This window comes from Ipomoea nil, unplaced genomic scaffold, assembly GCF_001879475.1.
Source record: "Ipomoea nil cultivar Tokyo-kokei standard unplaced genomic scaffold, Asagao_1.1 scaffold1026, whole genome shotgun sequence".
Classification (NCBI taxonomy): Eukaryota; Viridiplantae; Streptophyta; class Magnoliopsida; order Solanales; family Convolvulaceae; genus Ipomoea; species Ipomoea nil.
In genome coordinates, this window is record NW_017617454.1 from 1,541,948 (window position 1) to 1,553,556 (window position 11,609).

The following is an 11,609-nucleotide window of genomic DNA, read 5'->3' on the forward strand; positions in this document are numbered from 1 at the left end:
ATAATTTGGAATATATATATATATATATATATATATATATATATATATATATATATATATATATATATATATAGTTAGACAACGAGGTGTCTTAAGCAGGTCTTAATTATAGCATGGTTGCAGTAGACACTAGGCGCTAGTCGCTAGTCGCTAGTCGGGCGTCCGAGCAGCCCCTAGCGTTTAGGCGGCGCTAGGTAGGTGCCAAAAAAATTAGGCGCCCGGGCAGCGCCTAGCGTTTAGGTGGCGCTACGCAGGTGAGGCTGGTTGTAGTTTGACAATATTAATGAGGCTGTTTTTAACATTCAATCAAATAACATATCCAAATAAATGAAATAATAATAACTCATAACATCAAAACATTAAAATAAAAAGGCTCAAATATGAAATACTCAAATGTTTTAATCATCCAAAGATTTAAAGTATCAAAATAGTTTACGGATGGCTGACCAGACGAAATCGACTGACTCGGTGATTTTGCTATTTAGGCGCCCGACCGATTTTTGGGCGCCTAATAGTGAAAGCAGAATGGTCTAGGGGCGCCTAGGTGGGCGTTTAGGCGCCACCTAGGTCAATTGTTACAACAGTAAATTATAGGCGCCACTTAAGCTCGTACCATACTCAGATTAATCACCGTTTGCACCGGGCCATCCTAATTAATGGACAAAGTGCTTGTTAGATTGATTTTTTCATATGAGAGGAGGTTTAAACTCTCAACTTCTCTTAAGGGGTGAGAGTGCATGATTACTTAGAATATTTATTTGAGCATCCACAATAGTGGAGTTATTTTGGGGTTTTTTATGAGTTTTTGTAAGTATGATTAGGAAAGAGAACATGGGGGGAGAGAAAAAAAGAAAAATAAAAATAAAAACAAAAATTGATTTTTTTAAAAATAATAATAATAATATTCAAAGGATAGGACAGGCGCCGAGTTGCTGTGCGCGAAACGCACACAATTTTTCTCTTTTCATTTATTTCTCTTCTTTGGGAAGAGAAATAACTCAACCCCTTGTAGAAGGGCCTTAACCTCTCTCTCTTTTGCATCTTTCTTTGCCAACTTGATATTTTAACCTTAAAAGATATGAAATAACCTTCTATTCTTCTCTGATAATGTTGGTCTTAGAACCCTATAATTCAGCTTAGAAAGGGGGAAGCTAATAATTAGAGAAAGAAAATACTAGTGATGGTAGAGTTGTCGGTAGACTTTTTGTTTAGCTAAAATGCAAAACATTATAAATTCCCGTTATAACATTTTTGTAGCCAAACACGGTTCCCATCAGTCTCACTCAAAAGATTAATAAATACAGAGTCCAATCACTCGTACCATGAATAATGCCACAACTCACAATACCACAACTCCACAAGCAAAGGAAAAAGTAGAACTTCAAAATAGTCTAGAATAGATAGATATTCATGTGAGATTCAGATGCTTTCGTCCTTGCAATTCCCATTAGAAATGTTTAACACTTGTTTCATTCTTAGACTTATAATTATGTTATGAGTTTGAATCTTAAACTTAAAGTCCCTCAGCACTGGTGGAGAAGATCAATCCTGAAATCTGTCTCAATTAGTTTATATGCACTCAAATGTTTGTAGCTAACGCCTGTAACAAGATGAAATTCATATCTCTTTTTTGAGTTAATACCTAAAATCGTCCTCGACTATAGTGGTTTTTCTCAATTTCGTCCTAAACGACTTTGGTGACCTAATATCGTCCCAGACTTTTGTGTTTCGCTCAATTTAGTCCTAGACTTTTGTGTTTTTGCTCAATTTAGTCCCTCATTTGTTATTCTGTCCATTTGATGTTAAATAAATAGACAATTCAGTAATTTTAATATTGGCATCTCTTTACTCATAGATATGTGAACAGCGAAATCTATTTTTTTTACGAATTACTCCCGGAATTACTCCTAAAACTGCGAATATAAAATTTGATTTGCAGGTCCGGGAGTAATTCTGGGTGTAATTCGTACAAGAAAAAGGAATTTCGCTCTTCACAAGTTGAAAGTAAAGAGAGATCAATATTGACATTACTGAATTGTTCCTTTATTTAACACCAATTTGACGGAATAACAAATGGAGGACTAAATTGAGCGAAACACAAAAGTCTGGGACGATATTAGGTCACCAAAGTCGTTTAGGACAAAATTGAGAAAAACCACTATAGTCGAGGACAAATTTTGGGTATTAACTCTCTCTTTTTTCCTATTTGAATTTGAACCATGCATCTTACAACTGTCGTTGATTCTCATATCATGCAAATTTCATTTCTCTACTTCCCCTACTCCTCTATGACATCCTTTCATCCTCTATGACATCCTTTCATCCCTATAGAGCCTGCATTCCACGTACTTTTACGTACTTGCCTTAGCTTCTACGGCCCTCAATCACACTAATATAAATTTCTTCTAATTACTCATTATATTTGAACTAAATGTTCATTAAATATCTGTGGGTTTGGATTATGGTTCATGTGTAATATGATTGTAGGACATTATAAATAAAGGCACACAAAAATCATGAAAGGTGAAAGTTTTCTAATAAGCTTTTTTGTCTTGTAATACTTCTTTAATTATCAACTTGTTAAAATATTATTTTAAACTGACTTACTTACAAGTCTAATACAATAAATGATCTAAACATGATATAACTTAACCACTTCACCAATTATATTACAACATTTAAAAAAAAAAAAATTATACTGTGCACATAAGGGTTGCCTACATTGTACCTTATGAATGATAGAGCATTGCGCTTTACACGTATAATAAGAAAATTATAAGTGTAAGTTTTACAAGAAAAAATTTATTAAATAACAAAATGATAAAGAATCTCAATTTTCTGAATCAATCAAACTATCAAAGCATTATCACGTCCATTAAAGAAAAAAAAATGTGAAAATATATATAGTATTATATTACTCAACAAGATAAATTTAATTAACATATAATATTTTTACGTCATACTAAATGTCACCATCATATATATCATACTAGCATTACATTTAAATATTATATATATCACATGTAATCTAAGCTTTATGAAATGGGTATATCTGTATGAGAGAAGGGTGCAGTTGGTATGATCAATTACTCGAATAAATTTCCATTTAAACGAAAATAGAAAATGACAAGGACTTGCGACCGACAGGATGACATAAGTAAGCATCTATTCGAGCAAATAAATGTTTAGAAGGAATATAAATGGCATTGACAAACGCCCCATTGCTTAGTGCTTTGAAGAAAATCAACTACTCCGTTATAGTAGTATCTACATACTTCATCATGAATCTTTTTATTAATTATGATAAATATTCCCAAGATAAATATGTATTATTATAGTCTCCATTAATATTCACTAGGTACATATATTGATATATAGAACAATTAAAATGGCGGTCTAAATTAACCAACTCTAAATAAAAAAAAAAATAAGGACAAAATATTACAAAAAATTAAAAGAGGATAAAGATGTTCGTAAATGACTGTTTGAATTGCTTGATTATTACCAGAGAAATGTTATAATAGAATAAAGTGTGTCTTAAACTAGAGGAAGAATCAACTATTTATACTAGCTCTTCTAACAACTTCTCTGCGGATAAGGTGCTTCCGAAAAACTCAGTCTTCACTCAATCGACATGCCGGCCAACCTTAGAAACCGATCACACGCCATGCCAAGCATAAGGTCGGGGAATTGGCCTCCATTTCTTAAGCATCAACTATTTATACTAGCTCTTCTAACAATCTCAGCTCCATGAAGATAGGGTGCTTTCGAAAAACTCGATCTTCACCCAATCGACATGCTGACTAACCTTAGAGACTAATCACACCCCATGCCAAGCAAGAGGTCGGGGAATTGGCCTCCATTTCTTCCGATAGCCTCCCCACTTGAGTTTTACTCACTGGGTTATGTAATATGTCCATCATATATATAGGTGCAACATCATGTGAGAACGGATGCTCATATACCTAAGTGCAAATGTAAAAATGCACCATGCATGCAAAATTATTATGTGCAATCTACATTCTTGAATACACTTTTACATATTATAAGAGTAATTTTTCATGGTGTATATTGATCTAGTATATATATGGTCTTGTTTCTGTCAAACACTTGCAAGAATGCACCAGGGAGTGATGCATATGTGCATTTCACCCTGGTGCATTTCTAAACACGTGTGATGTATTTATTCATACTTAATGGTGCATGATTGTATAATATGCATGGCTGGAAATTATAGAATTTTCGATCACGTGAAAGTGATCTTAAATCAAGTCAAAAACAAAAAGTGGTCGGAAATAGCAACAAAGGTTTTTCCGAATACCAAAAGTGGTCGGAACAAGGCTTTCGACTTGATTTAAGATCACTTTCAGGTGGTCGGAAATTTCATAATTTCCAGCAGTGATGTCCCAAAGTTGTGGTGTATTTGTACATTTCACTCTGATGTATTTCTGAACACGTTAGGATGCATTTATATATATTAATGGTGCAATTCGCATAGGAAAAGGGCACAGAATTTGAACTAATATATATGTATATGCACACACGTACGTACCGTCTGTGATCTCTTCTTAAAAGAATCATCCCACTGCAGATTATAAAGCTTATTAGTTATTACTGTGAAATTTAGTTGCCATATATTTAATTTACTTGTTTAAGTGAATGTGAAATAATAAACAACACCGACGCTGGTTAATTATAACGCTGAACTCAACCTTCATTCGTCCTCATTCACTTACCTCTCACTTCATGCACGACTTCTTGCCTGTTTCCCTGCCAACTTTCATTGTTGAGAGGGAAAATGTCAAATACGTATCAGGCTTTTCCCAAATTTTTCCATAATTTCTTTCTTCGCTGCGGCCATTTGTCAACCTTCAAGTTTTAAATTTGCTTCATTTGCATAAGTATGATCAAGATTTTCCACGTTCATTAAGCAGGGAGTGTAAGTATTTCCTTTAGTAGTAAGTAGTAGTGTTTTATATTTTTCATAGAGTAACACGAATTCAGATTCGCATTTTGTAGAGTAAGACTAATCCAGTTGAGTCTTGGCGCCCTAAAACTAATCCAGATGAGTCTTGGTGTTATTATATAGTAAGACTAATCCAGTTGAGTCTTGGCACCCCCGGGGACTGTTAGACCAGATTCGCATTTCGTAGAGTAAGACTAATCCAAATGAGTCTTGGTTAGGTACCGTTCGGGGTACCTCTATCAATTTAGTAGTGTTGTGTTTCTTATTAATATAATCATTGCTTCCATGTCATAATTACAATAGTGCCATTAAGTCCTTTTTTTGTTGGTAGTGCTAGTAGCTCTAACATTCTTGATTTGTAACGATATAGGATTTAGATATTGAGTTCATCCAAATAATAAAGATTCCATTTTTCAGTAGCATTCTTTATTATCTCAGCAAGTCGCAGTCTGGGTTCTCTTTCTTTACCCTGCTTGTGAGGTGTGAAGTGCAGTACTGTTTACAATGAAAGGTGGTAGTGATGAGAGGATGAAAGGGGGCAAGGGGATGAAGTCTATGGGGGAGGGCAAAATGGGAAAGAATAAGGTAATGGTATGTAATGTTAGGATGAAGATGTGGATCATGAGGGCAATCACACTATTGTTGTTGTGGACATGCACTGCACAGCTGACAGCAATTGGAGAAGTTTGGGGTTCTAAGCTGCTCAAGAGTTGGCCTTCTCAAGTTAACATATCTGATCTTCATGTCCAGCAAAAAGCATTTCTTCCTGCAAATAGTGAGCCTCTCTCTGCATTTCCTATTTGAATTTCAGTAATGTTGATAGTAAATATAGTAAAACTCTTCTGTCGGGCCATTTTATCTCGTGTTCTTGTTATTATACCTGCAGGAGTCTACAAGAACAATGGCTACCTTATGGTTTCTTGTAATGGTGGGCTCAATCAAATGCGGGCAGCGGTGAGTTCAGTTTCTGCAGACTGTATAAAGTGTTATTGAATTGAATGGTGTCGTCTTACTGCAATTCCCATATTGTGTGCAGATATGTGACATGGTTGCTGTTGCGCGGTACTTGAATGTGACTCTTATCATCCCAGAATTGGACAAGACTTCTTTCTGGGCTGATCCAAGGTGTAAGAGATATCTTTCCTGTAGAGTGTGCAATCCCCCAATAGTATTGAGTCACCTTTTCATAGTTCTTCCATTTGGCAGTGATTTTCAGGACATCTTTGATGTTGATCATTTCATCGAGTCCTTGAGGGATGAGGTTCGGGTGTTGAGAGAGCTCCCCACGAGACTCAAGCAGAGAGTAGAGCTCGGGATGTTATATGAACTGCAGCCTCTGAGTTCGTCTAACCTTTCCTACTACCATGATCAGGTAAGAACTCACTGACAACTTTGCTGTGATTTCTGTGCTTACAACTAATGACTGAAATGTTGTGTCCTGCAGATTCTTCCTTTGATCCGAAAGTATGAAGTTGTACGCTTCAATAGAACTGATGCACGCCTGGCCAACAACGGGTTACTTCTGGGGATTCAGAAGCTGCGCTGCAAAGTGAATTTCAGTGCCTTGAGGTTCACTTCCCATATAGAAGAACTAGCTCAAAAAGTTATCAAGAGCCTGAGGCAAAACGGTCCTTATCTCGCCCTCCATCTCAGATACGAAATGGATATGTTAGCCTTTTCTGGGTGCACACATGGCTGCAGTGAGGAAGAGGCAGAAGAACTGAGAAGAATGAGGTAACTAAGTTGTGTATATTAATATTAATCTACCTGCAGAAAATCTCTCCTGTTAGTGACCAGAAACCGCCTGCCTGTGTAGATATGCCAATCGTTGGTGGAAGGAGAAAGTTATAAACTCTGTATTGAAAAGGAAGAAAGGGTCGTGCCCATTGACGCCTGAAGAAACTGCTCTGACGCTGAAAGCCCTGGGAATCGATCGCAATTTTCAGATATACATAGCTGCTGGAGAAATATATGGTGGAGAAAGAAGGCTGAGGAATCTGTCAGCAGCATTTCCAAATATGGTAAGAAACAATGAAACACCACTTTGCTTGCAATCTTTCATCCTAATCACGAATTATGTATTCTGAGTTCAAACTGTATACAGGTGAAGAAAGAGAACCTGCTGGGACCTTCGGCACTGAAGTTTTTCCAGGGCCATTTATCACAGATGGCAGCATTAGATTACCTTGTCTCTTTGGAGAGTGATATCTTCGTTCCAACATATGCTGGAAACATGGCTAGAGTTGTTGAAGGCCACCGCAGGTAGCTACTGCTTTCCAGTTTCCTCATTCTGCTGTTAGAATGGTGTGGTTTTCTTGACCTGTTCAAACCTTTTTCTGCCTTACAGATACTTGGGTTTCAGGAAGACTATTCTACTGGACAGAAAAGTTATAGTTCATTTGACAGACCAATATAACGCTGGCAATATAACCTGGGATATGTTTTCAAATAGCATGAAGGAAACTCACAGAAACAGGATGGGGAAACCAAAAACTCGACTCGTGATTACTGAGAAACCAAAGGAAGAGGACAACTTTTATGCCAATCCACAAGAGTGCTATTCACATATTCTTAGCTAAATGTTCTGCATTGTACAAATCTTTCGTGTGTGTAGTGTTGGGAATGTAGTGTGTGATACACAGTTGCCTGTAGCTGCAACTGATGGTCATTCACACATTAATAAGATGAGCAATATCATAAGAGATGGTGAATAATCAACCTCAAGATTCAAGAAAGAGAAATACGGCATCTTGTATTTAAAGGGAATCCATCCTTTTGTACATAGAATATTTATAAAAATAAGTCTAACCTATAAACCTATTTTGAGAAAACTTTGGCAGCCCAGGAGAAGAAAGGGAAATAGCATGTACATTCAGAGCGGTGCTGACTAACTCTATAGTCTACCTGGAAAATTGTGAGACACGGGAGATTAAGGATGTGTGCGGGGAGGGGATAAAACTCCAGATTATCTCTGTTCTCTTCTAAGCTTTTTATGAGCATGATCATAAGTCTCGCAACCACCTAATGCAGAAATGGATGTTTCACTACTCGTGCGTTTACCAATATCAAGTTCTACTGAAACACTGGCCTGTGACATATCCACTCCCATTGATACCAATGTCTGGTTTAAGGTATTCAACACCCTGTTCAAATAAAAAGAAACAATGTCATACAAATAAACAATTGAAAACTACGAATTAAAACTCAAAAATAATATACTACACGGACAAGAAGTCATTGTAGACAAAACATATTTTTCACCTCTGAGAGTACTCAATTGAGAGGCTATCTTCCCCACATTCAGTTTTTAGCTCTTCCTGGTCATTCTGATCAAAGATTGGCACATCAGACTGAGTCTCTTCTTGTTTATCAGCCCAATCAAATAACTGTGCCTGAGAAGCCAACTGATCGGTGTAGGAAGAAGATCCATGAGAAGGTTGGACAGATACACCATCAAATAAACTTGGCTGCAGTGGTATGTTGAAGGGGATTGCTTCATTAATTACGGTATGAGATTCATCCATTGTTTTATAAACGGCAGCACCATTCAAATCAGATTCTACGGAGTCATGTGCATTAGCAAGTAACATTGAGTTCACAACAATATTGTCCTCATGAGCAGAGCCATTCCTGATCAGCTGAGACTGTTCAGTGAAGATTTCAACAGGCCCTGAAGCTCTTCTCTGTTGGCATAAGATGAGAGGTTGATATCATATTTGCTTCAGAGAAAGCAAAGCTTCAACTACCAAGTAGAATGCATAGTTTACTTCTAAATACAGTACTAAACTCAAATCTGCCTTAAAAATTAAAAATAAAAAGGGAGAAAGGAATTAAGCCAGCAGTCTCTAAAGTTCCAAGTTCATTAAAAACTATAGAAGACTTATACTCAATTTGTATCCTTGAAGTGTGGAGCGCACTTGTTTATGGGAGCTGAATTTAAATTGTCAAGAAAAAATCATGATAGCTGAATCAACAATTAACGTGAATTGACTATGATGTGTAACAGATATTTTACCCATGGCATCAACTTTGAGGGCTCTGGACTCCAACCTTGGTATGGTCCTTCATAAATCTGTATCTTCTCCTTTAAAAACTGGATGTACTCTATAACCTGCAAATACCAAAAGTATCAAAGTGCCTTGTCCTACAGTTATCAGATAGACTAAAGACTATTAGCTGAATGCTGAAATGTAAACAAGCAAAGTGTAAAAGTGCACCTCCAACAAGAATGAAGCTTTGTCTCTCTTCTGATCATTCTCAGGTATGATATCCCTCAAAGTTTGAAATCTGCAAAAAAAATTATTACAAGTGAGCTCTAATGCAATCATGAGTATGACATGCATCCAAAAAAGCCAATTCAACAAATTAATCCATGAGAACATGTAAGAATTAAGAGTAACAGCATAATAGTATTTTTTTTTTCAGAAGATAATGTTTGGTTTGAGTAGTACTGATTCACATATCATGATTGGAAAAATTAGTACTTTAAATTATTTTATGTAGTTAAATGGCTATTCAAAAGGACAAGAAAGTGAGAAAAAAGGCACTAGGTGAAAACATGTGTTACTTTATGTCCATACCATTTTTTATTAATTGCAAGTGAATGGCAATACATCTTAGAAAACATCTTTAATCCACGTTCCATGTGGATACTACAAAGATTGAACTATGCAACAGTTTCCTCAACATGAAATATAGATGAAAATCATTACACCATGCAGCCAAGAGCACCTCAAAGTTATACAATGATTCCATCTAACACCATTGCAACAAAATATTCCTAAACATGGAGAAACACTACTTGGAGGCAGAAAGAGCTCATTTGATAGACTGGAAAACTCATTAACCTAACAAGAATCAAACAATTTCCAGTTAAAAACAACCAAAAATAAGCTTGCCTCTCGTTGATTTTGCTCCTCCGGCGCTGCTCTGTCTCAGAATGCTTGGACCGAAGTGTGTTTGCCTTCGGATCACTGTGCCTCCCTTCCATTTTAACTGCAAACATCAGAATTGCAAAAACTTCAATAGGAAAACACTCGTAGCAGTATAGAGCATAGACTAGACGTATATATTATGTACGGGAACCATCAAGAGTTCTGGAAGAAAATTCCATGTCGTCATCTTCATCCCCTTCATGGTGACTCTTCACAGTTCTCACCATTTCTAGTCCTTCAGCCAAATTTCGGAAACCGGAATTAGAATTCAGTATAGGAAACATACAGCCATACATGTATATCAGTGTATGCACATAATGGTGAGGTGAGAGAAACCTGACTTGTGACACAATGACGGCCGATATGAGCTAGCGACGGTCAAGAAGAGGCTCCGGCGAAAGGCAAAGTCCGGCGACTGAGAGTGCTGTGGATTCTGTAGAAATACTTATATGCGTACATAACGGTGTGCGTGTCTCATGTCTGTGTAATTCTGTATGTATATATTGTAAAGAATTGTTTTCTGCAGATGATTATTTGGAGCCCTAGGCGAGGATCTCTCTTCAACAAATCTACTCCGCTGTTGCTATGTGCTAACGTGCGCCAGTGTTATGCCCATCCAGAAAGTGCACCCCTTTGTTGGCCCCCCACCCCCGCCTAAGAACATCTTCATTAGTTAGATTTTTTCTCCCATTTTTTTATAACATGAGCATCTTTTATCTCATTTAATCACAAAATAATTTTTTATTAATTCTAAAAAAAATTAATTTTTTATGAACCTACTATTTTATTCCATTGTATCTTAGTTATTTCTTTATCTATTAGTATTCTAAAAATTATAATTTTAATTATAATTATAAATTTAATAACAATATTATAGATAATTATAAATTTAATAATAATAATATTATTATTATTAATTAAGAAATTTTAATTTAATTAATAATTATAAATTTAATAACGATATTATATTAAAAAATTAAATTACAATTTTTTAAAATGTTAATAAAATTAAATTAAAATTCTAAAAGAATAAAAACAAGAAGCCGTTGTAAATGCAACGGTAAATAAAAGGAAAAAAAAAAAAGAATAAGCCTTTAATTGAGAGTGGCCGCCAACATTACACACAAGCGAGCACTGAGACGTCCTTGTCACTTTTTTTTTAATCTATAAAGTTTTTGTTTTTGCAGGAGAACGATCTCACAAAAAAATCACCCCACATTAGTGAAATACCAACACATTTGTTATGTAGTGTTCCAAAAACCATGGAAGATCCCCTATTGGGGATGCTTTAAATCATTTTGCCATTTGTCCATTTTCCATTTTTGCCCACGAAAGACAAAAAGTTATACTACATGTATTCCCAAATCTTACTCCATCAGATTTACTTCCTGATGTGGTGGGCGCTAATATGTTATTTTCTTCATTGGGTCTTGTAAAAGTTTCTATATCAAAATTTTAAGTGTGTGAGTAAAAGTTGAGAGTAGAGAAATGAGGTACATATAGTATTTTCCAAAGGCATCTTCGCCTCAAAGGTGCCTACACACCGGTCCAATAATATTGCAAAGAGATAAATCACGATGACTTAGGCCATTATGTGGGAGGACTAGTGTCTGCTGCCCACAAGGAGTCACCTTGAGTCATTATTGTGTTGACCACAAATAAAAAGTACATTGTTTATGCACATAAAATACATTATTTGAGTACTGAAT

The 11,609-nt window shown here is 36.0% G+C and overlaps 2 protein-coding genes across 7 annotated transcripts; one reads left to right on the plus strand and one right to left on the minus strand.

The window, feature by feature from the left end:
• Positions 1-5,221: 5,221 nt before the first annotated feature.
• Positions 5,222-7,743, plus strand: LOC109180619 (uncharacterized protein At1g04910-like). 2 transcript variants are annotated; one of them, XM_019330305.1, is made up of 8 exons: positions 5,224-5,741; positions 5,853-5,920; positions 6,003-6,091; positions 6,173-6,338; positions 6,411-6,700; positions 6,783-6,987; positions 7,071-7,228; positions 7,314-7,743. In XM_019330305.1, exons 1-8 carry the CDS (start codon positions 5,471-5,473, stop codon positions 7,543-7,545), a joined length of 1,479 nt encoding a protein of 492 aa, XP_019185850.1. In that variant the 5' UTR covers positions 5,224-5,470; the 3' UTR covers positions 7,546-7,743. The 2 variants fall into 2 exon arrangements, with proteins under 2 accessions (XP_019185849.1, XP_019185850.1); XM_019330304.1 differs by having other exon boundaries at positions 5,222-5,741; positions 6,003-6,338.
• Positions 7,699-10,497, minus strand: LOC109180620 (transcription factor BIM3-like). 5 transcript variants are annotated; one of them, XM_019330307.1, is made up of 7 exons: positions 10,242-10,497; positions 10,046-10,135; positions 9,865-9,961; positions 9,184-9,253; positions 8,982-9,077; positions 8,228-8,649; positions 7,699-8,109 (listed from the first exon to the last, which is right to left on the minus strand). In XM_019330307.1, exons 2-7 carry the CDS (start codon positions 10,125-10,127, stop codon positions 7,932-7,934), a joined length of 945 nt encoding a protein of 314 aa, XP_019185852.1. In that variant the 5' UTR covers positions 10,128-10,135; positions 10,242-10,497; the 3' UTR covers positions 7,699-7,931. The 5 variants fall into 5 exon arrangements, with proteins under 5 accessions (XP_019185852.1, XP_019185855.1, XP_019185853.1 ...); XM_019330310.1 differs by having other exon boundaries at positions 10,052-10,129; positions 10,237-10,497; XM_019330308.1 differs by having other exon boundaries at positions 10,046-10,129; positions 10,237-10,497.
• Between the last annotated feature and the right edge of the window lie 1,112 nt (positions 10,498-11,609).

Bases quoted from the DNA above. Each gene is read 5' to 3' on its own strand.
- LOC109180619 (XM_019330304.1), top strand. From the start codon at position 5,471: ATGAAAGGTGGTAGTGATGAGAGGATGAAAGGGGGCAAGGGGATGAAG. The intron at 5,742-5,852 runs GTGAGCCTCTCT...TTATACCTGCAG, and splicing joins AGCATTTCTTCCTGCAAATA to GAGTCTACAAGAACAATGGC. The intron at 6,339-6,410 runs GTAAGAACTCAC...TGTGTCCTGCAG, and splicing joins TTTCCTACTACCATGATCAG to ATTCTTCCTTTGATCCGAAA.
- LOC109180620 (XM_019330307.1), bottom strand. From the start codon at position 10,127: ATGGTGAGAACTGTGAAGAGTCACCATGAAGGGGATGAAGATGACGAC. The intron at 9,962-10,045 runs GTACATAATATA...TGATGTTTGCAG, and splicing joins CAGAACTCTTGATGGTTCCC to TTAAAATGGAAGGGAGGCAC. The intron at 9,078-9,183 runs GTGCACTTTTAC...TGGTATTTGCAG, and splicing joins AAGCTTCATTCTTGTTGGAG to GTTATAGAGTACATCCAGTT.